The 27,994-nt window shown below is 35.5% G+C and overlaps 1 protein-coding gene across 1 annotated transcript; it reads right to left on the bottom strand.

The window, feature by feature from the left end:
- Positions 1-24: 24 nt before the first annotated feature.
- Positions 25-27,994, bottom strand: LOC146133206 (cubilin-like). Its single transcript, XM_083397678.1, has 38 exons — positions 27,904-27,994; positions 27,121-27,258; positions 25,900-26,274; positions 25,312-25,550; positions 22,179-22,341; positions 21,679-21,690; positions 19,345-19,526; positions 18,072-18,228; positions 17,619-17,660; positions 16,977-17,170; positions 16,452-16,599; positions 16,258-16,296; positions 15,162-15,340; positions 14,547-14,694; positions 14,425-14,481; positions 13,700-13,711; positions 13,381-13,559; positions 12,605-12,758; positions 12,148-12,174; positions 11,887-11,901; positions 11,404-11,585; positions 10,647-10,833; positions 10,476-10,505; positions 9,990-10,171; positions 9,652-9,817; positions 9,171-9,242; positions 8,156-8,337; positions 7,521-7,707; positions 7,327-7,356; positions 6,861-7,042; positions 6,211-6,376; positions 5,051-5,125; positions 4,198-4,376; positions 2,908-3,061; positions 2,335-2,361; positions 2,136-2,153; positions 1,133-1,320; positions 25-216 (listed from the first exon to the last, which is right to left on the bottom strand). The coding sequence occupies exons 1-38, from the start codon at positions 27,965-27,967 to the stop codon at positions 25-27; spliced, it is 4,923 nt and encodes a 1,640-aa protein (XP_083253804.1). The 5' UTR covers positions 27,968-27,994.

Below are 27,994 nucleotides of genomic sequence, written 5' to 3' on the forward strand. Positions count from 1 at the left end.
CGTGTAGTTTTAGTATACAATTGGTTAATACCAACCAGCAGATACGATTCCAGTAAATCCACGGTTGGAAACACCATAGTTTGAGAAGAAGCGAATAGACAAGTAATTGTGAGTGGACCTCCTTAAAACACCGGCTCCTTCAATGCTGGTAAGGTCACCCCGTACCAATTCCATCAACTTATTTTGGTCCCTAACTGTCCGGTTGGAATCGTAAAGCTAAAACAAAAATTGAAAAATTGTTTACGTTAGTAATAGGAAATCAAGTTTCAATTAGTAATAAAAAGTAATTTACCAAAAATTTAAACAGTTGATTTATCGATTTTAGTGCTGCCTTAATTAGGTTGGCAAGACTAGCTATATATTGCAACGATGCTTATACTATTTAACAAGGTGCTTCAGCAATATAGGAAAATAAAGAAGCGAGCGGGGTCAAATAATTAAAGAAATCTGGACCTAAAACCTACTAATAAGGCAGAGATTGAATGTCTTTGTTACATTTTTAAAATAACAAACTGACTTATACGTTGGTACACACCGTAAATATGTTGCCACAGAGACATACTTTGTAATGTTGGTTAAAAAGAAATTGTCGGTGTGTTAACTAAACTGTAAAAATATAAGCCGAGTGACGGTTCGGCGTGTTTGTCATAGGGTTTTGCCTAACTTAAAAAGAACATTTGCAATGTATACGACAAACTATTTCGCTGTCAGTAAACACCAAAAGCAAGCCTAAAATTGTTTCATTTAAAAAAAAGAGAGATTCGTGTGCGGGTGTCATTAAAGTATGGGTGTCAAGTGTCAACGTTCGTAAACTGTCTAAAAGGTTTTCAAATTAAAGATTTTGGTCTGAAAAAGCATTTCGGACAGGTTTATTGCGATACATAATTTAAGACAAGGGTGGGGAATCTTCATAACGTTTAATATATATGATGCTGTGTAATACACTTTTAACAGAACTTTGACGCGGGACGCAGGTTTATCAATCCAGTCTTTAGCATATGGCGATTTTATTACGAGCTAAACTTGCTCTTCATCATATCACAAAATAATAGAAACATGTTTTATGGCACGAATAAATATTGGGTATTTTTTTAAATTTACTTCAACCATCCGCCACTAAAATCATACTTACGGCGATTCCATCGCAACAGGTTTCCGTGTTAAAGTAGCTGAAGTTGAGTTGAATCTGGTAACCGGTTGGTGCCATAAACACAATCCAGCAATCCGAACCATATTCGTGATTCGTCGGATAGTTTTGCGATCGCAAAATGAGATCACGACCAGGAGTGACATTAAATCGCTGTTCCTCTCTTAGACAAACTGAAGTAAATTTTAATTAAGTGTCATATTTCTTCACAAATTCACGTCGCTGCTTACAGAGCCAGGAAAATTGATTAATCCACCCTATAGTTAAATAAACAATCGAGTAGAAACTGTTATATACCAGACATGTATATTGTATATACTTATAGGCAGCTTCTGGGCCGCTATGTCAAATCTATATGATTACGGCAACATTTTTGTTTCGTAGTCTCTTTGTAATACTGGATTCTGCGCATTGCGCTATTTTGTATTTGGTGTTTTTCTTTTGCGTGATTTACGTGTCATAAGCAGGGACAAAATAGACATTTTAAATACCACACGTACAAAGATGATTTTGCATGTTTTGTCAAGTGTTAAATCATGTTATTCGCGGTTACAATATTCACCAGTCCATAACAATGTTGAAGGTGCGTTTTTTTCTAATTGCAATTTGATGTCTTTGTTACCATAAAAAATGTTAACATTGGTAATGCCAGTTTTTTTAACTTTGTGCGCTATTATTAGTAACAGTTTCTTAATGAAGGCCATTTCCCATAAAACTTTTTTACAGTTTTATACACAGAGGACTTTTTGATGCATCTATAAATTAATTAGGCAGTATTTCGCAGTTGGGTAGCATTTGTTGTGGTTCAGGGCTTAACTAGTAAATTATGTATTTTTTTTAAATCGCAGAACGATCAGTTTAGAGTCCCACAAAGTTGATGTTGGTGTTTAAAGCATTTTTCTAGAAGATCTGGGATTGTAATGTCATGATCACAATTTTTAACAACTCGCAACATTAACCCTAAATGAAAAATAAAATAACAACTTACAGGTGACCGCTGTTGGATCTGCAGATAAAAAAACAATGATCATTAAGCTAAATATTAGTTTTTATTACCACTATGCATTTTAAATTTTCTTCTTACAAACCTATTTAGATTGAATGATAACATTCAATTGCTGTTTTAGGCAACTTTATATTAAATTAAAATATGTTGCAATTTTCACATTACAGCTTATTTAACTCACCTTCTTGTGGAGTAGTTGGTTTAACTTCTGCAGAAAATAAATACTAGGTTAAATGAAAGCCTTATAATTGCACAGCATTTTATTTAGCATTGGATTCTTGTAGCGCATTTAAGTAAAATTGATTGGTATCAAAATTTTATAATTTCTATTTTCGTTAAAAGTGTGGGAACTAAAACAAGCAGTTGATTAAGATCCCAAACTTCGTTTAAACAATAACGTTTTTTTAAATACATTTTAAAAGGTGAAAACACGCTTCAGCGATATTAGTATACCGAAAGCCATTGCAGACTCTTCACCGAAACTGTCGATCAATGATGCAAGCAGGTCAGCCTAGTTGCTTTTCTAGTCTGCCCTGCTTGCTTCATTGATCGACAGATTCGGTGAAGTTTCTGCAATGGTATCGGTATACTAATGATATGTAAGCCGTAATCGTTGGTCAAAAAGCAGCTTCAGAAGGGCTAGATTTCAGTTGTAAACACACGTATGTGTGTAATGTTTCATTCAGCGATATTACTGACAAAAGCATTTTTTAAATATATAAATCCAAACACGAGCGATTTCGACATTTCTTACCTATAAAACTTCCAATAAAACCGTCACTGTTCTCATAGGTGTCTGAGTGAAAATGCAGGTAAAGGCTTCCATTGGTCGACTGGTAAACGCGATTTCCCATCGGTGTTCCAGCAATTCGTTCAAGAAAGTTTGTGGCAGTGGAACTGTCGTAAATCTAATTCGAAAAACAGGATTAATAAATCATTAGCACGATAAGAACAAAACAATGCAAAAAAACTGCAAGACGTTCTGCATTTCTATCGTCGTGTTGATATTTTGTTAAGTGCTTCGTGGTCCCAAAAAATTGTCTCGCGGACCCCACTTTGAGAACCATGCCTTAACAGCTGATTCGCGTAATTATCAAAATAAAATTTGTCTAAAAAATCTATAGTTCATTGCAATATAGTATTGTTCAACAAAGCATTTGATTACTTTCTTCGTTTCTTCGCGTTGAAAAGTTTGCGTGCGCGTGTTCGCTAAGATATGAAATAGATGAAGTTTTGTTTTGGACTCCAATGTAACCGTGGAACATGGATAAAATCTGTCCTAAGCCTGCGTTGTTCGCCTTTGAGTCTGTTGTATAAAAGTGACCAATTGAATACATAGTTTGCTTGCTAAATTGAGACGCGTGGCGTGGCATAACTTTATACCGATCCAAATCAATGTCTTGTCAAACTCACCACAGTGATGTTAAATGTTAAATGGTTAAAAAGATTTTAAATGTAGAATCACTTGAAACGACATGTATAGGCTCTACGTTGATTTTAATTCAGAATCAGAAGCGCCGTGAACATACTGTGCGGTAAACAATGAAGTGCGTTTGGCACGGTGTGCACATGTAGCTCGACATAAAGAGGCATATTCTTATGGGAGTTTTCCGTTTGGCTTTTCATTGATTTTCAATTTGGTTTGCTAAATATCATTGTCCTTTGATTTCTTGGAGCTAATCTACCAGTCCCTTTACCCACTATGTTAAATTTTGCCTTTCTTCGCTTATTCTCTTTTAACGAGCATGAGGAATAACAGAACTACTTCTGTAAACTATATATGATTTACTCTGTGGATCTAGTATATAAGTTATGTTAATTAAAGACAAAACAGCAGACTAAATATTAAGCGTAGCACATTTTTTACAAATAAGCTAAATATTGTACCAGTATAGCTCGCGTTCACCGGTTAAAAACTACTGACTAAAGGTTAGCCATTCTACTATAGTTCCCCAACAAGAACATCCAAAAAAGCCTATACCAAATCTAATTTGGATTTCCATAATCCTAAACACATAATTTGTTATGTTCAAGCGAAACCTACTTTTAAATAATCGCAGCAGTAATCGGTGGACGCCTGTGCGATGGTTAAACGAATCTGCGAGCCTTCTGGGGCCGTAAGTAACCAGTAGCAATCACTCTTGCTGGGGTAAGGTTGTGACCAGCCGGGATAGTTGAGCGACTGCGATGTGTTGGTTGCCATAGCTCGAAATCCACACGGAGCTAAAAATTAAGTGATTTGTATCAAAGTTGGGTTCATTAGTATAATGCAGGTTAGATTAGTTACACCTAACCTAATTGTAAAATACTCAGTTCAAGTGGTTTATTAGGTTTCAAATTAAAATGAATATAGAATAAAAACATTATTTTTTTTCTTTAAACTTAATCGAGATAAAAATTGTAAAAAATACAAGATTTCAACAACAAACAAACAATAAAATGCAAAATAAATGAAGAAGGTAGCCCATTAAAAAATAATACAAACTACGCATATTCTTACAAACTCAGCAAAACGCTTTCTGTAGGGTCAGTTAATTAATCAGCTGATTACTGAAATATGGATGCATTTTAAATTGAGGGGGGGGGGGCGATGTGCTACAAAATTTATTGTAACAAACGAAGACGTATCATATTAATTCAGAACAATAGGCTATTAATTAAAGAGTCATGATATTACAGATAGATTTCAAAGTATAAATCTCTAAGAATTCAACAGCGGTTACAGATAAACACTTAAAATTTGTTCACCAATTGGTTGTGTGGTTGTCAATTCAGGAATCGGTGAAGTTGTAGCTTAGAAAGGACAATATTTATTGAAAAGCCTTGTTTCATTACTTTTTAGCTACACGTTTGTGTAATTTTATATCAGTAAAAGATGAATATAATTTTTTGCTCACCAGTTTGTTGTGTGGTTGTGACTTCAGGGACTGGTGAAGTTGTAGCTTCTGGAGTAGTCGAATTTTGCATTATTTCTACATACAAGACAAGAGCATGAAAATGAGAACCACCTAATTAACCGAAATACCCAGGTAACAAATTGCGTAATATAATATATATATAGGATTTTTTTTAATTTTTTCTCGCAAATTTACAAGCCTTGGAAACGGTTGAAGACCCAGCCACACGTTTGTCGTCGTTGTGTCTACCTAATTCTCAATTATTTCAACTATATCATTTATTCTTAGTTTTCTTGATTTCCTTTTATAACTTTCGATTAAACAATGTTGTCTGACAAATATCCGAAACTAGGGATGTACGATATTTCGTATTTTAATCCGATGCTAATAACGCGATTTCTAATGCTTTGATTATTATGCTTAAATAAACAAAATCGGTGTAATAGAAAGGTCAAAGGTAAAGTTTTCCAAGTTTGGAGTCAAGAGATTGGAAAACTGCGAATCGTCGACATGTTTCTGTTTGAATAGCGCTCCCAAATGAACTCTCGCCAACGTTTGTGCATTAACCCTACTAAATTAACAGATTGCTTGTTTTGTTGTTTCGCCCAAGTCGGTTTATTGAAAATAAGATGGCCACCAATATTTTGACGGAAAATAAATTTGATCGAAAACTGGCTAAAGAGAACACGATGGTCGACCTGAAACACGCATCATACGAATTTCCATTGGGAATGTGTGACATAGCAGCGGTTCTCAACCAGTGGGCCGTGGCTCACCGGTGGGACATGGAAGCTTTTTAGGTGGGCCACAGACAAATTTAAAAAAGCTAGATTTATTAAAGGATTTAGTTTCATTTGTGGCACTATACCTAGTTTTACAGGAATAATGGCTTGGAATGTAAATGAAACGTAAATTTATTGTTCAGAAGCAAGTATCTCACTAATGCACGTTTGAATAAATAATAATCTGTTTTGACATATGCTCCGCTTTTTTTGTTCAAACCTTTTTTATAGTTTTTTCTTTCATAAAAAATTTGTTGGGCCACGAAAGAAAAAAGGTTGAGAACCACTGCTCTATAGGCTACTATATTTTGAATCTCTAATGAAATACAATTAATGCTCGTCAACTTTTGTTCACTCAGTGTGTATTTATAAAGCCACCTGTTGACAGTACAGCGCTGAATCCAGAAAAAGTGTTCGATCCGTCCGACCAAAACCTCAACGCTAATACGTTTCTTTTGGAGTTGATTACAACAGGTTCCCTGTTGCCTTTTAATTGCTCGATTAAAAGCTGATTGGCTACAGATTTTCTCGTGGAATCGTATATCTGAAGAGTAGTATTAATTGTTAGATTTAAATGTTAGAGAAAGCGGTATGACAAACTGAAAGTGTTTTGAGAGGGTTGAGTAAAAAAGGGATCCGAAAAACACATAATATAAATCATCATTTTTCGAAAATAAAGCTTAAAAAGCATTGTTTTGCATTTTTTTAAACGAAATCAGTATGTAAAAACAGAGGTTGCCTGGGGTATAATATATTTAATAACATACTCTAAAATCGTGGAAAATGAGCTGCGGGCCAGAATAAATTGCATGGCGTACCGATCCAGCCCGCGGCCATAGTTTGCCCAGGTATGGTGTTGGGCATAGTTACACTCGATGAGTTCCATAAACAAACTGGCCGATTTATAATTATGTTTGCTAAAATTAATAAAGCAAAACCAAAGATTGTAGGTTTGTTCCAAATGGGAATTAGGAAGCAAGACAAATCCATACAGAATCATAACTACATTGTATTACTTGCGAGCCTACCTGCATGCTGTCGCAACATGACTCTGTAACAAAAGCTGTGAAATTGACGGAGATCAGGAAACCGGGTGTTGTACGAACAATTGTCCAGCAAACCAGATTGCTGTCGTAATTTCGAGGATAGTTGGGTGAGGTAATAGTGACTTGATTTCCCGGTTCAAGGTCAATGGTGTCATCCAAACAAACTGAACAAAAGTTTAAAAACATGATTTGTAACCAGGTGTGACTTGTACTATTGGAATATACCAAAACGGTCAAGGTATTATTCGTTGTGAAGTTTAGTCGTTGCCAATGATAAACGGCAAACAAACGCTTTTCCGTAAAAGAAAAAAATAAATATTTTTGAGTTACACTAGCACTTGTTTTCATACAGGATTTTGTTTATTTTTTAGATTTCGGTATTACTTCCTGAAGATTTAAAAAATGCTTGTAAAGTAAGTTACGTAAACGAAAGCAATGAAAAACTTACTGTTAAATTCGGTGGATGGAGTTGCCGGAACTAAAAGAAAAATAAAACAGTAAAAAATCAAGTATTCGATAGTATTTAGAGTAATACGTTCGATTAAATTATTTATTTAACAAAAAATTAAAAATCCGATTTAATTATTAAGATATCAAACTTCAACAGTGAAAAATACAAAATATTTTTATGTTAGAAACTACCAGCGGAGATAATTCCGGTAAATCCACGTTTCACGGTGGAACGGTCGGAGGTAAAGAGAAGCGACAAGTAGTTGTGACGTGATCTTTGGACCATGCCGCTCCCGGTACTTTCACTGTCTTGAAGATCGCCACGGAGATGCTGTAACAGTTTATCTTCGTTTCTTTGTGCGGCGGTCGTGTCGTAAAGCTGAAAAAGCAAAATCCTTATGTTAGCCTAACTCAGTGGTTCTCAACCTTTTATGGTTTGCGGCACCCCTCGGCAATATTAAGAGATTGCGGCACCCCTACAAGATTTTTCGTGGGTAAATCAATAAAACGTCACAATTAACGGAACTGGAACAACAAACGTCAACTCTGCACAACGTAGAAAGTTTTAATTGGATTTATTTCACACTAATCTTACACAAAAAGTTGTAGGAGTTGAGCAAAATTCAGATTAAAGATTATCAAATACCTTTTGTCAACCTTGGGCATTAGAATTGGCACACCGATTGAGAACCACTGGCCTAACTGTTATAAATATAAACTGTTATAAATGACCAAACTTTTTTCAACTGATCTGCGTTATTGCAAATCTTGAACTCAATTTTACAGATATAAATAAAAGCATGGAATTGTCCTCATGTTAGACTTACGTATAGTCCGTCGCAGCAGGACTCCGTTGCAAAATAGCTGAAGTTGAGTTGAATTTGGTAACCGACCGGCGCGGTCAACAAGATCCAGCATCTCTCCAAACTACCGTAATCCTGGGGGTAGTTGGAGGATTGCAAAGTAACGTCATTCCCGGGAGTAATGGCAACACTATCAACCCCGCAAACTGAAAGCAATTACAGGTGGTAAACGAAGATACCTTTAACTTGAAAATAAAATTCCGTTGTCAGTTTAAAATAAAGTTTTATTGTTTTGTAATTTACAGCGCTTTAGAACGCCCGTAGAGAACGTCTCTAGTTTAACTCAAAAATTAGGAAATTTAACTATATCGATAAATATAAGCAGTAATAAATTTAAAGCGCAATTAATTTGTCTCTTCTTACACAATAACACAGATAGTACACCACATTATATATACATATATAGAGCAGATAAGAAAACTATAACTAGGAAAGAATAAAACGTGCTTATACACGGTATATTACAAACATATTAAAAAACACTTACAAGTGGCTGTCGCACCTGTTGATAAAAATAACAAGTATTTAAAATCTTATATATATTAATTAAAAACCTTTTCAGTCATAAGTGCATAATGCGGGTATGAGTAATTTAATACGGGAATTCTTAAAATGAAGTTTAAGGCAAATAAACCACATAGTTTTGTTGGCTTTGAAGCTGGGTCGTTTAACCGTTTTTAGTGATCATTCAATGCGTACAAGTCAAAATGTTCAATTATTTGTTAGCAGCTTTGGCCAGTCTAGAATTGACAGACATCACCGTGGCCGGAAATGTTATTGTTGATTATTATAACATGATTAGATGATTGGTAACCAAACTAAGGTGAAACCAAAAAAAAGTTTTGAGAACCAATTACAAATTTACCATTGTTGCATCAGTATTGGTAGCCATCTGAAGCGACACTAAAGTCAGACGTGAAACCACCAAAGTTTTGTTACAATAAAATAATGACATTGGGAATTACTTTTATTAACTCACCAGTTGGTTGTGTGGTTGTAACTTCGGGAACCGACGAAGTTGCTACTGGAGTGGTTGTGTTTTGCATCACATCTATATAGACAACAATGACGTAAAAAACACGTATACTACTTTAAACTATCGTGTGTTGGCAACTTATAGGATCGACTTGTAACATTTTCCTTTATCAAACACGAGATATTATATTATCTGGTCAGGCCAAAATTGATGTTGAACAGTCGCAGGGTAATTCTTTATGAAACGCGAAAAACTTGGCAAATATTACAAAAACTTTAACCTGACATCAAATTAAACTATTTAAAATAATCACGGGTTATTACCGTTATTTGGTAAAGTGGCAAAAAACAGAAAAACAATTTTCGTTAAATTTTGTTTTAAGTAGACTTAACTATGGTATGCATACTTGACTTAACTATGGTATGCATACTTTTCCATTATGCAAAAAAGTCAACAATTTTAACACGCATTAAAAAATAGCCACCTGCCGACAGAACAGCGCTGAATCCAGAGTAAACGTTTGATCTGTCGGACCGGAACCTCATTGCTAACACGTTCCTATTGGATCTTATCAGGCGAGGTCCTCTGATGCCTTTCAATTCCACGATGAGCAGTTTATTAGGTTCGTTTTTGTGCGCGGAATCGTACACCTGAAACGGCACGCGGCAATTGTTGCATGCGAAACACGTTGTCCCGGATAAAACCAAATGACAGATATCGGGTAACAAGAATAACAAAAAAAGAAGAAAGAATTCGTTTATTCGTTTATGAGAAAAGATTCTTAAATTAATGGATTTGGTGCAATATTTTAGTATAACTAACCTGTAGGGCGTCACAACATGACTCTGTAAGAAAAGCTGTGAAATTGACCGATATCTGGTAACCTGGTGTGGTGCGAACAACCATCCAGCAATCGAGATTGCTGTCGTAATTTCGAGGATAGTTCGGTGATGTAAGTGTGACTTCTTTTCCCGGTTCAAGCTCGATAGTGTCGTCCAAACAAACTGGACGAGAGAGTTTAGGTTTTTTCTCGTTGAAACGAAACCTTTATTTATATCCAAGTATCCAAGTTACCTCCCCTTTATAATCCATCAACTTTATAAAAGGCCCAATTTACAAAAGAAATCGTACGTTATTTTTTAAATGATAAGTAATAAGTGGTAAAGTGGTATAAACAGTAAGGTATCCCATTGGAAGTATTTACAACACGAGTTGAATTTGTACTTATTTTTGTACTTCTTTTTATTGGCTTCCCATAGGGTGAAAGTAAAAACTTAGGAGACAAGAAAACAAGAGATGTAAACTCACAAGTAAGATCGGTGATTGGAGTTGCCGCAACTGAAACAAAGGTATATATATCTTTAGTCAAATACTGTTTTTGCGAATTTACTTACTGAAAAGATTGCAGGATTTTAAAGTATTTAGTATAAGCGCTAGAAATTTGCTTCGCAGCAAATAGACCTATATGTTAACACCAACCAGCGGATAAGATCCCGGTAAATCCACGTTTCGTGACAGAACTGTCTGAGCTGAAAAGAAGCGACCAATAGTTGTGACGTGATCTCTTGACGAGGCCGCTGTCGGAGCTTTGATTGTTTTGAAGTTCGCCTCGAAGCGTCTCTATAAGCTGGAGACTGTTTTTGCTGGCGACGTTGGAATCATAAAGCTGAAACGAAATAATTATTTACTTACACGTTTGATAAAAACAATTAACTTGACGCTTAAAATTGAACAGATCTTCGTCTAAACCAGAGTTCTTATATATTTTTAGCTTGTACCCTTTGAGCTTTCATGAAACTTTCTCGTACCCTGTGTCTATAATCGTCGACAGAAATAAATAAAATTGTAATAACACAAATTAAACGCAGTGTAATTATAACTTACGTGTTGAACGCCTGCATTCAAAAAAGTCTTGTAAGTTCAACAATATTTACAACACACAAACATTCAGTCAATAATAAAGGCATTTTTGTTGTTGCTTTTCGTAAATTACGCATTCTTTACACATATGCCTAAATACAGCATAATTTCACACTGCATGTCGTAACCCCTAGTTTGGTGCTTCATACCCCAAGGGGTGCATGTACCCCTGGTTAAAACCACCTGGTCTACATTCTACTGCGTATTTACGCTTCTATAATGCCTTCAATATTTCAACTTTAACCTAAGCCACAAAAATCGTAACGATGCTCTACATATGTTTTCTTCGTGATAAAACTATTGTTATTAAAATTACATCCAATCCGTCGCAGCAGCCTTCCGTGTTAAAGTAGCTGAGGTCGAGTTGAATCTGGTAACCGACCGGCGCGGTCAACACGATCCAGCAACTCTCCGACGAACCATAATTGAGGGGAAAGTTGGGAGATTGTAAAGTCACGTTGCGTTGCGGCGTTATTCCAACTCTTTCAATCTGGCAAACTGAAGGCAAATCGTGGGTGATAAAATTACGTCACTGAAAAGTTAAAATAAATAAAATAAAATAACATAACACAACAAAAACCTTCCATTCAACTGAACAATTCTGGTTTTAAAAAGAGACACTTTTAATTAATTCAATTAGAAAATAATCGGTATTAAAAAATGATGTATTGGTCTAAATAAAAAGTAAGTGTTATCTTTATTATCCAAAAAATTATAAAAAAAACGCCCAAATAAACGGTGAATAACATACGTATATTCTTTACATTTGTGGTATCAATAATAATATGTATGAACTTACATGTGGCGGACGTAACTGTTAATAAAAAATAATATATAAATTAGTAAAATTAAAGAAATAAAATTACCCTTCTACTTTATAAAATTTTATTAAAAAAAATTTATATTAAAATTTATATTTCATATTTACTTTATATTAAAGAATTTTTTTCTACTAATTTCAAAGTTGTTTATGGTATCAAATAGTTTTTGTACGTTAAGTGAAAAAAGATTACAAATGTTTAAATTATAGTTCGCAACATGCATTAGTCAACAAACTCACCTTTCAAAGTCGTATTCGAATTTATTTCTAGAAAATATTATTTAAAATGTTTTAAAAAATTTGATGCGTTTAAAACACAGAAGCCAAGAGACAAACTTTGAATGAAATTTATGTATCTTTGTTTGCCAACTGTATGCTATTGTTGCTGTCAGAAGCCTTGGCCGTTACAATATACCCCAAGTCGGACGATTGCGATAATCATAAATGCTTTCTTTTATTGTTAAAATTGCGAGCGTCATGTGGTAAACGGCGTTCTTAACTACAACAAAAAATGAAAATACCATAAATTATAATTTACAAATAAGGCAATGTAATTTTGACCTGTGTTAAAACTTTACTGTATCCCACATGACAACAATTTAGGGACCGAATCGACATGACAACAATTAATACCAGCGACAAACTCTGTAAAGGTTGTTTTCGAACAAAACAAAACTATCAATCAAAAATATCTCACCGATAAATTTTCCCTTGAAACCTTTCTTAGTAACTGAACCATCTGAATGAAAGTGAAGGTAAAGTCGTCCACCAGACGATTGGAATCTCCGTGTACTACTTATTGTTCCCGCGAGTTTTGTAATAAGGTTCTCCGCCTCGAAACTGTCGTAAATCTATTTCAACAAAAATACAATTCTGACAGCTCAGAGAAACGGAGGTAAAAGCAATATGTTTGGGCTTATTGGGTAAAGCTTGTAGAAAGACGTTGACGAAACAATTTTACAAGTCACACTTGGGTTAAAGCTGTGTGAGCGTTTCAAATAAACCTTTATGAAATTAATTTTTCCTATAAAGCGAGGAAATTCTACGGATAAAAAAATATATTGCTACTAGGAAAAGTCGTGTACTTTTAAGAGTAGCACTTTCACTAAACAATTAATCCTGAAAATTAAATCGGATTGCAGCACCTGGAGAAAAATGGTATGAAGTTTACCACCAAATGTAAAATTAATATAACAGTAAAGATTGAATGTTGAAAAAAGATAGTATGTTGACAAAAAGTTGATGAAGTATTAACCAAAAATAATTTAGTTAGTATTCAAGTTATTAGAGTTTAAACCAGAGCTCCAAATCGGGTGCCGTTTCTTTAAGATTAAAGGCCTTCTATGTTGGGTACCAAAAAGGTTTAGAACCACTAGAGAGGCAAAGTAGAAACAGTTGGTTTGGCAACTGAATATTTATAAATCAAGCATCTTAGTAGAAAGAAAATTGGTTTGTTCGATAGAATACTTCTACCTTTAAATAGTCGCAGCATGACTCAGTATCGAACTCATCAATTAAAAAGCGAACTTGAGAGCCCTCTGGTGCAACAAGCTCCCAGTAACAATCACTGTTACTAGGGTAATATCCTGAACCTTCTGGAAAACTGAGCGGCTGCAAAGTGTTGGTGGCGTTAGCCCGGAATCCACAAGAACCTGAAATAATACGCTCAAATTCGTCAAATATCCAATTACTAAGCTTATCGAATATCATGATAAAGCTATAAGATGTACTTCATATTTTGCATGCTTGAAAGAAAAATGCCAAAACTGAATCCAGCTGCTTTTATTCTTACCTTTTGTCGTGGCTGCAAAACAAAACAAACAAAATATATTAACAAACACTAAAAATGGAAAATAGAAACAGACAAAAACACATCTTGGATTATATTGAAATATTTATTTCACAGATTTTACCAAGAATATAAATCAGGTAATCCAACCGTTTGACCTAACCAGTTTAGGCTCGGTGAGAGTTTAAGAATTTTTTTTCAAAATCCAGTATAGTTCAGGTTTCGGTTCGGATCAATTTAAAAGTTAACGGTTCGACCAAAGTTATATTCAAAACTGGCGCAAAGTTCCGGTTCAGGTTCAATACAAATATCGTAAACTAAAAAATGCTGACAGACTACCCACGCCTATTCTAGGTCATAAAAGTTAAAATTTAAAGGCTGTAAAATTCTAAAAGAGGCAGTTACTTATAAAAACGCTGAACATTAAAAATGCGCCGTTATTTTAAAAAAAGTAAATATTTTGCTTCCGCTTTTTGACCAGTTCGAGTTCGATTAAGGTTTAAGGGACCCAAAAATATTAGGTTCACTTCCAGTTAGATACCTTAATTTTTTTATACGTTCGGGTTTGGCGTAAAATTAGCAAAAGCCGTATAAAACTCCAGTTCGGGTTCGGTTCGACTCCCTGATATTAACACCCATACTTTTGTAACAAAAAACAAGACATCAAAATATCTTTTTTATAACTTTATATCCATTAATGCAGACAGTTTAAAGGGTGTAAAGCTCACTTGTCGGAATTGGTGTGGTAGTGGAGGCAGTTGTGGACGTTGGCTCCGGACCATAAGCTGGATAATAAAGTGAGAGTTAAATCGAACGAATGCCGATATCATAAGGTAGATTAAGTTTTTACCTATAAACGTTGCATTGAAGCCGGCATAGGAACCGGAAAAGTCGGAATAAAAACGAAGACGAAGGTGACCTTGGGTGGATACGATTGTCATATTGTGAATCTCACCAGCTAAACGCGCGATATCCGATGACGACACGTTGGAATCAAACTGCAAAATGCGCCAAATGGTTTTAGTTAACACGCAGCTCTGGTGTAGTTTTATTCCTCACCGCAGGCAAAAGTATTATGTTTTGAATTTAGACTACATCTTACTGAAACGCGAGTATATTGTTTGCTCAACTGAATATGGTAATTTTATAACTACTTTAATTTAGTAAATCAATTTCAATGTTCGGGATCTAGAAAAAGCCATTTTTAAGATTATTTTCTTGACATTAGTAAAGGATAACAGTATTAGTAAAGGATATCTGACTTGTTTTTCTGGTATTACATTGTAGAATTAAGTCATTATTACAACCTTATGCTAGAATAGTGTTGCTTACGTGCATACCCTTGGACTTATTACTGTAATTGATATGTATTATTGTTTCATATTGGGAATCTCCAATAATGCTCAAAATGTGGGGTATCGGTATAGGAATAAAATGTCAAGTATTAGACGTCCCTATTTCATACCAGTAGATAGTCGCAACATGATTCCATTTGCAGATAAGGAACAAAAACGCGAACTTGCTTTCCAGGGGGAGCGCTGATCACCCATTCACAGTTAAAGCTGACTGGGTAATTGTTCGGATAGCCTGGTGAAGTTATCACCTGTGGCTGTTCAGTAGCCACTTTGTCAAATCCGCACGTGGCTAAAACGTAACGAGAAATAAGATTTTTATATACGAAAAAATAACTTTTTATTGTAAGGAATTGGAGAAGCCAAGATTCGAAAAGTATTAGGTTAAATGTCAAGTTAACATGCAAAATTTAATACAATTTTAATACACAACTTACATGTCGTTGTTGCTGCAAATAAAAACAAAAATATTTAGTTCATAAAAATCTTTACAACTCTATATTGCCTAGCCTATATTGTTATTTATCTTAAATCTCAAATGTTTCTCAAATTTTGAAAACGTTTCTCCGAATTTAAAATCCACCGAAAACTATTTTAAATTTATGTTGTATTTTGTCTTTTTATAACACATCGTTGATTTCGTTTGCTTAAGTTACCAATTATTGCAGGATTCCACAAAGGTACTATAACTGTATAATAAAGTCAAAATATTTTTCGCCCGATTTGGCGAAAGCGAATTTCAATTTAATATCAACCCTGAATCCCTGATACGTAACAACATGTTTGGTTAAATGTTGAATTAAATTTGATAGGAGTTAGGACAATATAGCGTTTGTGCAACGGTTATGGTATTTTTAATCGTCGGTACAACGCCAGTAGTCCAAGTGGAAGCGACATGGTAGGCTATTAAAACGTAAAAGGTAAAAATCGTATTCAACCTGGAAAATGCCAGTTTTTTCGCCTAACGTGTATAAAAACTTGCACAAGCGTGTGCAAAGAGTAAAACCTATTGTATCCTTTTTGTGAGCAACTTTTTATGTGTACAGTACAGCTATATGTGGTTAACCAAGTAAGAAATTCGACTTTTGGTTTAAGGCCGGATGGCTTCCCCTGCATTAGTTTATCTCAATTAATTTTCATAGCTAAAAATACATTTTTTAAAGTATTCTTTTACAAATGGATTGTCCAATAAAAAATATACAAACTCACTTGATGCAGGTGTGGTTGTAGATGGTGGCGCAACAAACGCTAGAATATGCAAAAAAAATTCTTTGACATAGTTTCATTTATGATCACCATATGACATACTAATCACTTAAAACAAATTTGTGGGTTTCTATTGTCGTTCACACGACCGGTTGAGTTGTGCCAAATATTGGGTGAGTAAGCAGAACTTTTCTTACCACTGTATGATGCATTAAATCCCGACCTAACAATTGAAGCGTCCGAGTGAAAAAGAAGTCTTATGTAGCCAATGGTGGATTCAACTGTTCGGTCAAATACGGTGCCTTTCAGTGTGATGATCGGGATTGAGGATGCATTGGAATCAATCTAAATTAAAAACAAAACAAAAGTTGAAAACTAGAAAACAACTCATCCACGGCGGTTTGCGAATGTTTCTAACTGTGTGTGTCGAGGTTAACATTTTTTTCCAAATAACACTTACAAATGGCGGCTACTATCGCTATAAAACGATATTCTATGGTTTACCAGTATTTGCATATAACATGGTTAAATGCACATTATACAGATATAGAATGTGAACTTTCGCTTGAGCAAGTAATTGCTCCCAAATAAATATCAAGTGAGGTTCGGCTTTTAAGGCCCAAATCAAAATTTTATAATGAACAATTTGACATACTGTATGTATAGGGATTTGATTACCAGAATATTGTTAAGTCAAATTATTACAAGAATTATATACGAACCTGCAAGTAGTCGCAGCATTCTTCCGTATTCAAAGAATGTACAACAAGGCGAACTTGCATTCCGGGCGGGGCCGTGATTATTGCTTCGCAATCCAAGTTGCTTGGGTATGCACTCGGGAACCCAGGGGAGTTGATCACCTTAGGTTCGCTTGATGCAACCGCTTCAATTTGGCACTCAGGATTAGGGTTCTCATCTTTATAAAAAATAAATTGATTTTACTAGATATAAATAAAATGTAGTTTTAACGGGCAGTGAACGTGTATTTAAACAAATTTGGTTTGCATTCAGGCGGTTTTATTCATAAATAAATTACTTTTTATTTGCTTTGTACAGAGGATTTTGTTTTACTTTTAACCACCTACACTTCTTTTGCGGGCCGACTAACTTTTTTACCTAACATTTTGTTTGTTATACTTCCTTTGAAAAACTGCTTGCAATAAGTTGTTTGTAGCATTAAAATAAATAAATCACACACAAAACAGCAAATGCACAGTGTAATATATGTAGAGTAGACTTTATTCGAAAGTTATACATATACTTCTACGTTCCATAGGAAATATGCAAACTTAAAACTTTACACTTTTCGAAACAGAATAATTTTTTGCGTGTGCAAACAGTTTGCAGCTTAAAACAAAACTTACTTGTAGGCGCTGTAGTAGTTTGGATCGGTGGCGAATCAACGGCTGCAAAGCATAAAAATAAATGTTTGTAAGAAGTCCGCAAATGGAAAATTCGAATAGGTGCCATAATAAAATGCAAAATCGTAAAAAAAATGTGTTATCATGTTTTATAAAAAAACTCTGTTGCAATAACAACTTGAAGTTAAGGTCTATTTTAAACTGCATATGAGGAGTAGCTATAATTGGCATCCAATTTTAAAACAGTGTACCACATTGTTAGCATTTGTTTTATAAAGAGCAATGTCCAAAATCAATGAACTATTAAAAAGACGCTGGTTAAGCCAATTAACTAATAATGCCCGTGGATGCTCTACATGTAAACAGCACGTGTATTAATCTTGGAAATAGGTTACCAGACATCCATAAAGTCGCAAACGTTCTGGGCAGCAATTATCGTAATAAGCTTTTACTCACCAAAATACCGGGCCGTGAAACCTTGTTTAGTGACGGAGGAATCAGAAATAAATGAAAGATACAGGAAGCCACTTGTAGACTGGATAGTTCGATTCATGATATTACCCTGAAAGCGACCGACCGAATACGCTATCGACGAAGAACTACTGTCGAACACCTAATAAACAAATACACAAGGCTACATGTCTTTTTAACTTAAAACGCAAACAATTGTCGCCCTGGTGTGTTGTTTCACATTTTCCGAGGCCGTGGTACAATGTTTCGTATTTAAGTTAAAATACGAGAATAAAATGCTTACATATTGTATTATACCCACACATTTGTTAAATTGTAGTAATTAAAATATAAAAAATGCTCACAATTATGATACACTTCGGCGCAAAACCAATAAAAGGCTGGAGCAATCGTATTTTAATTATATATATAAAAGAGAAACCAATGTTGCACCCATTGCAAGCCAACAGTTGGAAGCAAATATAGTTTGTTAAAATATATTTACCCTAAGTGGATTGGCCCCGAAAAAGCTCGCAAGTAATGTGACTTTTATATATTGTAGATTGGGAATTTAGAATTATTTCGAAGTAGCACAGGAAAACGCGTGTTACATGCAGCAAAGTACTGATAAGTGTGATCAATCATGTTGCCTAATAAGCATAAACGAGATTATCACGTCGGTTATTCGTAAACACACCAAGATTGTGTTTTTCTCCAAAGTTTAGAGCTTTGCCACACGTCGCTATAAATCAAACCAGACACACATCATTCAACGATCATAAAATTATATTACTACGGTTAGTTTTAGCACTGCTTTTAGCATGCTGTTGTTAGGTGTTGTTTGATTTATTTTGTTAGTTTTGTTGCCCTTCGAGTCTGACACGATCAATTAAATAAAAGTTAGTGAAATTTCTATCGCTGGGTGTACATCACTCTAATATTATACAATTTCATTACTAAGGTTGGTGTTAGCATAACTTTTAGCATGATGTTGTTAGGTGTTTTTGTTTTATCTTGTTAGTTTTGTTCCCTTTAAGTCCGACACGATCAAATAAATCAAAGTAAGTAAAATTTCTTTCGTTGGGTGCAGTGCATGTTTAGAAAACCATATTCGAAGGCGTGCCAAAAAAGTTAGCGGTACACTGATGTAGAAAAATAAATCTATCTTCCTCAATTAACGTCATCCGATTTTATGTTCGACATAGTCAAAAAGCTCTAGAACAAAAACGTTTTTCTGTTCCATTAGTTTTATCGAAAACTATTTGTCCTGATTTCCGACCTCTAAATAGTCGCAGCATGATTCCGTGTTTAAACGGTCGATCACCAGGCGAACTTGCATCCCAGGTGGAGCAATCAGCCTCCAAAAGCATGAAGATTCGGAAGGATAGTTGTTGGGATACCCGAGAGAAGTAATCGGGTTGGGATTCAGGGATGCTGAAACATCTTGACCGCAAGATGGTGCTATAGTGAAAAAAAATTAATGTTGTAAGTACGTAAACATGATCTTCAAAAAAAAAGTAAACATGGTCTTCTTAATGACACCGGCGGCAGTGCAGGTTTGCCTTGGAAAAGCATATATCGAAACATGTACAAATCAACAATCGAAAACAAACTAACAAGCTTCCCAGATTAAGTTTAACTTGGGCGCAATTATCACAATTGATTCCCTTTATTTGAGTGCACCACGACGAATCGTGCAAAACATTTGTAAAGTGTGTCCTTTTATGTGCAAGGTATGTCATTTATCGATGGAAATATGCCGAAAGTTCCCCCAATATGTTACGCTTTTTCGCAATGTTATCCTCCGTTCGAACTTCTGAGAAATATTCGGCTATAAAAAGAAGTATGGCGATACACAAAAGTAAATGGTCGTTACCGGCCTAAAAGCTTTCTTATTGTAATTTGTTTTTCTTGTGCCCTTTTCGTCATTTCATTCATTAATAATAGTGGCGATATTGTAGTTGATGAGATTTATCTGAGGAGCGGTTATTGTTAGTATACCCCGCCCGGTTCGCACAGCTTTCGCGGCAATATTTAATCGGTTATCGAAAAAAAAATAACCGAAAAGAAAATAATTCTTTAAAAGAACAGAAAAAAAGTCTCATTTTAAACAAAAACAACAAAAAACATGCTATAATTTCACAATTTTTCGCCTAAAAATTAGTTATCAACTTTTGTTTTTTGCGGAATTAAAAAAAAAAAATTGAAAAACATTAAGATTAGAAACTTTTTATACCCGTTGTATTGTACAAGCATTCTTTTAAAGCAGGCCTGCACAACGTACAGCATGCGGCCCGCGATTTTTCGGCAAAATGTTTATATTTTAAATAAATGCGGACCTTGTTTTTCACTGCGTGAAGTGACTGTTGGCGTACAATAGTTTAGTTAAAGATCAATTCAGGGGTTGGCAAACTTTTTACGCAAAGACGCATTTTTTTTTAGTAGTTCAACAAAGAGTCGCCGAGAGGAGAGTTGATTAGCGTGTGTATAATTTTTACGTGGATTAGTCGGTTTTGGTGGCTTTTGAAAACCATGGTCACCAAAAGAGGAAGGGGGGCACCAGAAGAGAGTAATTCAAGACAGAGATCCCCTAAGCTACATTTTGGCCAACTTTACTCTGTAAATACAATTTTTTTTATCTTTTTTGGTTTGTTTTTACTATGTTTTGTACGTGCAATTTCTATAAAATCAGACCACAAATTCCGTTATTCGAGCAATGCGAATTTATTTTGTGTGCTTAATACGCCACCTTTTGAAGTCTAAAGTTTTGCCAGTAAATAACAATTAAACGCATTTTTAGCAGTTCGCGCAAATATAGATATTTTTCGCTCGAGAACAACAGGTGTTTTTAAGAATAGTTGTTTAATGACATCATGTTATGACGTCGCTTTGTACCGTCTTTTAAAAAATGTCAATTAACTTCAGTATGAGGCCTTTGTAACTTATCTGTTTGTTGCGGTGCTTCACATTTTGAGTTGTGTAAGCCTGTTCTAAACAATTCGACGCTTATAAAAATCCAGAAACAATAGTAATGTTTCAGCAAAAAAGATCATAATGTCGTCCATCATTAAGTTGAACAACATAAAATATTCCATACTGATAACTAAAATATCAACTTGCATAAAAATTGCTAATATATTCATTCTGAAAAGTACCAGTACCACCCGACTCAAACTTACATGTTACGACTGTACTTGGCTGCGACGTTGTTGTAACTAAACAATAAAAGAGTTCGTAAAATTATAGTTAACAGTAAAAATTAGCAATGTTTTTATTATCTTTGTTAGTTTTGGTTTTGAATTCCTAGGTTTTGGTCGTATTACAAATAGAGCAATCTTCTGTAATAAGAATGGATTGTTTTTTCAATTCATTTATACCTGAACGATTTTTTTAAAATATATATTTGAAGAAACGTATACACAGCTGGAAACACCATAGCCAAGATATTAGGATTAAACTGCAGTCAATCAGTGCTTTATGACGCTGCCACGGATGTTATTTCAAATATAGAGTTTTGTGAAAACAAAAATTACCCCAATGGGAAACATATACCTACGGCCGGGAAACTATGTTTTACGCAACCTTTAACAAAATATTAACATGAAAAACTTACCTCTCGTCGATGCTGAAAAACAAAAACAAGAGTAATTTTATTATAAGACAAAACCATTTTGGCCTTTTATATTTTCGAATGACGTGTTTCCACGCCAAATAACGTTAACAGAAAAAGCTTAATACACGTGCAATCGTACATGCGTTTATGAATTGGTCGGTAGCACTAAAACAAAAAATATCGAAAACCTTCTATTTACGTTTTGCAGAAAAGAAAGTTCAAGACGTTATTGCCTGTGTTACTACTATTTAAAATTTAAATTATACATTCAAGGGATTTTGAACGAGTTAAAGTAGCAGTTTTGCGATTCCGCATCTTTGTAAATTTTATTTTCATGAGAAACTGTTAAATGTAATTCAAAACTATTTTAAATTTTAAAACTATATCTTCAATGCAATATTAAAATACCCGTTTCATGTAATAACAGAACAAAAATTTGCAGCTTAAATAGATAGCTGAAACGAAGGATACGAAGCTACACGACTTAAAGAGTTACCTACCAATAGCTGTAAAATTGAGTTGGAAGGCGCCGTAAGAAAATGGCGAATCGCTGGTGAAGTTCAAAACTATGGCATTTACTCGACTGATGATTTGAGTACCAGGTGATAAAGACCCAGAAAGTACTTCCCTTGCTCCTTCACTTGCGTCACCAATAGGGTGCACCTGTGTATAAAGATAACAATGGGCAATAAACTAAAGTGACGAGGGGTCAACAACTTACATATGCGTTCATTCGTGTACATATGTGAGAAGCTGTGAATATGTTATGTAATTTGTTGTTTCATAAACTTGTTTCAAAACCAGCCCTTTACTGAAGAGGGATTTTCCATGGATCTTTAAAAGAGCAAATATTTAAGCACACTTGGGTCGTTTGCTGGATATTTTATTATTAATCGCATTAGTTATTGCTTTGTTCAGTTCAGTGCATCATTGTAATGCCCAATTCTTTCATGTAGGACAGAATATTTATCATGGAAAGGCCGGAGGCTAATGGTTGCTTAAAAATACAGGATTATGTACTTAAATTAAAGAATGGCAGATGAGCAGCGTCGTGGCCCACACAAACTCTAAGCTTTACATGCAACAAGACTCCACAAAATTCAACGAACAATATTTTGCTCTTTGTGCGAATCGATTGCAATGTTTAGTGCAACTATTACGTTTTACTAAAACTAAATTTACTAATTTGCTCACCATTATTAACTAACAAAATGCTTCTTTACAGACTTTCAAGACGAATACACGACGAGCATGTATAGCAGTAATTTTACAGCGTTAGGCCCTAATGTTGTAAAGCAGCGTTTAAAACTTATCAACGCCCGAGCTACATCGGACGTATTTAAACAACCACCTATGACTTTAGGAAGTAAATAGTGAGGTCAATGGTTACTAATTAGTTGAAATAAATAGAAAAGAAGAGGTTTGTAAACTTAACATCAGTGGCCTGAATAGCGGATAAAGAGTTACATCGGGATGGCGACTAGATTTAGCATGAATTTCTAATACCATGTAATCGTTTTAACAATAAAATAGACAGTTTTCCGTTTTTAAATCGTAAATACAAAAATTATTGCGTTCACGTTAAATTATAAGTTCCATATTTTTCATATAGATCAGTTCTCTAATTTGTCGTTTGTCAAAGCCCTGGAAATCCATTTTGTATTTCGCCAAACCATAGTCCAAAAAATGCACAATTGGCACCATGCAACATAAGCGTGTCATCAGCAAATCGGAAACGATTCGTTTAATTGCTGGTCGAACCAGGGCACGTAACTAGCCGGCGTAAGGAAGCAATAGTAACTGAATTACAATTAGCCGCAAACCGATTGCACAAAGCAACGGACAAGGGGAATTTTGAAAGGACATTGTCGAAAGCTTGCACTTACTTATAAAACGTAAGCGTGACTCACAGAAGCCGAATTGGTGGGATGTGCAAAGCTTGCAAATGCTCCGCAAACCTGGACGGTGGGAATTTTGCAAGGACATTGTCGAAAGCTTGCACTTATTTATAAAACGTAAGCGTGACTCACAGAAGCCGAAATGGTGAGATGTGCAAAGCTTGCAAATGCTTCGCAAACCTGGACGTTATGCCGTAAAGAAAAAAAGCTTTAGTTTAAAGCAAATCGCTGTGCAAAGCTGCATAGAGGGGAATATTAAATTAACACAAGTTCTGGGTTTAAATCTTTTTAAAGAAATATCGACTATTTTGTAGCATTACCAAGACTCTGTGGCTTTAACAAGTAAAAAGGTGCAGTGAACATAAGTATTATCAGAAACCGGTCTAAGTCAAAAGGAATTGGAATTACGCAAGTTGTTCGACCATAGGTTTAACCCAGTGGTTCTTAACCTTTATTTTTTTTCTCCCCCCTTTGATAATTTTCCTATGCCTTGCGCCCCCCTACGAAAATCAACTCGGCGTTTTCAATTAAATTTCACTGAAACAACTTGAAAATAGTGAATTTGATGATGGTCGTGCGAAGCGCTAAAAAATCGAGTTTTATTAGTTGAATTGGCGCTAAACTGTAATTTAAGGAGGCTTTTCGCATTGGGCACACACCAAATTGCTCGTGCTATACACATTGATTTTTATCGAGCTGATTTTGACAAACGTGTTGTGAGGGCATTTACTCCACAGTTGAAAGGCTGTGATGTCGAGCGCAAATAAAAATGTCAAGCGCAAAAATTAAACACTGCGCTATCGTGTTTCGCGGAGCGCGAACATTTTTTGCAGTTTTAACGTTAAACTTGGCAAAACAGAGTTTGTACAGCGCTTCTACAACCCAAACGAAACCATTGGATTATTCGAATCATTGCAAAAAATTAAATATTAACTAAGAGCTTGCGGCCCGCTAAGAATTGCATGGGGGAGCGCCCGCCCGGTTAAGAACCGCTGGTTTAACCTATGTCACATTTAAGAATATTATTTTAAAAATGATCAATTTCCAAATTCTATCAATTGTTATGTACGCATTTAAAAACATTTTATTATAGTTCCGGTCGCTGTCCATAATATTATGCCAGAAATAATTACTTTTCAACAACCAATTAAAAAAAAAATTATTTGCCAATAAATATATATAATATATAAATTGTGCTCGATACCCAGGAAATGTAAATTATCTCGAGTATTAATTGTGGTGTTTTTCATTGTTCTAGTTCAGTGGTTCCCAAACTGTGGGCCATGGCCCAGTACTAGGCCACCAAGACATTTCCAATGGGCCACAGAGCCATTTAAACTGATTCTACTGTTTTGTTATAATGTGGATATTATGCGCTTTGTTTAAATAAAAATAGTTTTTTAGCAACAAAGGTCGTTGTATCCTAACAAAGGGTTTTAGCTAATGTGTTGGAGATAGCAGATCTTGTAAATATGAAGTCCAGGCAGCGTAACCGTCTTGAGGTTGAGCAAAATATGCACTGTGCTCTGTCATCAGCAGAGCTAAGAATTCCGAATCTTGTAGCCAAATTTCAGGAGCATGTATTTCATAAAAAATAAATTGATAGAAACCATTTCGCCTGTTTTTGAGTTGAATTTACATAGAAAATGTTTGTGTCTAAATTTAGAGCACGTGGAGACCCACGAATCGCTATTAAATGGACATTTGGGCCACGGACATTTTTAGGACCACTTACCACTACACGGCCACAGCACTTTTCGGTTCGAAACGACTCTACAGTAAGCTGAATCACGTGAGAAGGAGGCGCAAAGATGGTCCACCTGCATGCTACCCTGGTAGAGTAATTACGTGGCCAGTGGGGTGACGTCAGTGATTGCGTCACGCCGACCATGGCATCTCGTCTAAGGGGGCCACATCCGTCATCAGCCGTATAGACACTGGCTACCGTAGGCTCTTCCCCTGATCCCATTGTTTCTAGGATAAGAAAAACGACATGATTTAGAATTGTGAGTTGGACAGCCCTTCATAAGGTTCAGTGAACACTGAAATGCTTCATATTGGAATGAGGTAATGTAGCCGAAATGACTTTCCGCGAAATGAAACTTATCCGTTAATGAAGTTTGAGTTGTTAAACTGGGCACTTCTTAGGTTTGCATCAGACAAATCACGTCCCTGACGATCATTTTGGTTTGCAAAAAACTAGATCGATTCCAACACAGAAACTGCGCCGTTATGGTGTGGGATAAATAAATGTACTTCTTAAGATAGTTTCGATATAAGTAAGGCATGCGGTAGACGTACACAAATATCGTTATCAGCTTACCGACAAAAGCACCGGACGACTCTTTAACTTGTCCAGTCGTGAAATCAACAACGGCTGTGGAAAGTTGCGACATGACGGTGGTCATTTTAGCTACGGTTGTACTGCTGGTTGTATCGGAAGCGGTTGTACTGCTGGTCGTTGAGGCAGCAGTGCTGGGCGTGGTTATTTCATGGATACTTGCGGTTGTCGAAGCCTCTCCTAACCTGGATCCGTCGTTACACAAATCGGTGTAACAGCAGGACATCAAGCATTTCTCCAATGTCATGGACTGGCTGATAGAGCCCATTGAGCCAGACGACTTAAGTCTGTCGCAAGTCATCCCATCACAGGAGGCGGTCGGAATGCACATGCCCATCTTCATCGAGCCGCGGGCAGCTGGTAAATGCCAAACAATTATCTTAATAAGTCTGGTAAAGTATTCTTCTAATTTTTATTCTTCTATATTAATACTATTTTTTTCATATTTGTTGTCAACTAACGGGCAGACAAGTTCGAGTTTCTAAATTGGCAATAAAAACCGCCGTAACGCCTCCTTTATTTTTTTTTTTCGAACAGTAACATTTTTATATCATGTGAAAGCTGGTAAAACCAATGGAACGTCGTTTCAATATAAACCAAATGAGCATCAGTATCAGGTCGATAGTTGTTTTGCCTTGTTAAGGGGCGTCGGGATTGCTATAGTCATTTAAAAGATGTGGCGTCACAAATAAGTAAGATTAATAAAACTGCTGTTATCGGATGAAAGGCCAGTCTATTAAACTCCTTGAACGTGTGAAACGTGCAGCTATTAGTTCGGGAGTATCGATTATATCACATTTTTGATTCGTTTTTAGGCGACAACCCATTTAACATTGGAATTTAAAATCTACTTGCAAAAATTACGGGTCACGATATTTACATAACTTTTTTTTGAATTTTCACCAGCCCTACACAGTCCCGTCCTCGTATCCATGGACAATCTACGACTACAATGGTGCCTCGCTATTAGTGATAAAGACGTGTTCCGAATGGTGAGGCTGGAATCTAAACAACGTTTCCAGATGACTTTAGATATTGATAGAAGACTTTTATGGTTCAAGAGTAGACATGTCGTGTTCATAACTGGGGGCTTAGGCCCTAAGCTTAACAAGATAGGCATTCAGATAGACATGCAATTTATTTTGTTTTGCGGTTATGGACAGATTGTTGATTTTGAAGCAGAGTTAACTCTTAGAGACTTACCTATAGAGCCGAGAGAGGTGATTGTGTCCGATACCATTTGAAGGCAACTTGAATCGCCAAGGCAGTTCACTTGAGTTTTATTGTCCACGGCAACCATTCCAAACACCTCAACTCGCATAATCTGGTAGCACTGAAGTGCTGCCAAAAAGTAACATTTTTTATTGGCCCTAAAAGCATTATTGGCTTCCACTAGTTTTTGTTCAAGTCTAAGCTATTAGACCAAGGCCTTGCGGAACTTTATTTTTTTATTTTTTATTTATTTAGCTTCATCAAGACCCACCCTAGCAAGTTATCTGGAATTTCAGAATACAAACAGTATTTGGCTTATTTAACTACTCGCAATAATAACAGACAAAGGGGTATTCTAAACCATTGTTGCCTAATACCACAATTTGTTTAACCTATGTGTGGTAATTTGTTGAAACTAAACGATAAAAGTGACTATTAAGTCCCAGATAACTGCTTTTAAATGGTTAATTGTTACCCACAAAAATGTTGTTCCGCAAGTAAAGCGTTGGGAAGGTCTAAAATACACAACTACATATTATCACAGCACGATTATTTCGCTAATATTAACTGTTTCTAAGGAGCCTTGAAAGAAAAGAGCAAATTTTGTGCAATGACATCTTTTAAAATACGGAGTTCCTTATGTTCAAAAACGGTATGTTGTTATAAAAGTGTTTTTTATGTAACACAACATAAGAGGTATTCTTTCTAAATAACTGTTACGTGAACGTTTTAGTAAATAAAAGCAATATTTTAGCGACAATGCAATGTTCTTACCATCGGTTGGCAAGAGAAACCATGATGCCGCCACAAGCAGGCAGCACACACTTCGTAACTTCATATCGAATTGTCAGTATCCTATTTAAAA

This window comes from Ascidiella aspersa, chromosome 9 (genome assembly GCF_963924565.1).
Source record: "Ascidiella aspersa chromosome 9, kaAscAspe10.2, whole genome shotgun sequence".
Lineage (NCBI taxonomy): Eukaryota > Metazoa > Chordata > Ascidiacea > Phlebobranchia > Ascidiidae > Ascidiella > Ascidiella aspersa.

Coding starts and splice junctions, on each gene's coding strand:
- LOC146133206 (XM_083397678.1), bottom strand. CDS start 27,967: ATGAAGTTACGAAGTGTGTGCTGCCTGCTTGTGGCGGCATCATGGTTT. Junction 12,175..12,604: donor TTTCAAGGGAAAATTTATCG/GTGAGATATTTT, acceptor AATATTTTCTAG/AAATAAATTCGAATACGACT. Junction 4,377..5,050: donor CACAACCACACAACAAACTG/GTGAGCAAAAAA, acceptor CTTAATTTTTAG/CTCCGTGTGGATTTCGAGCT.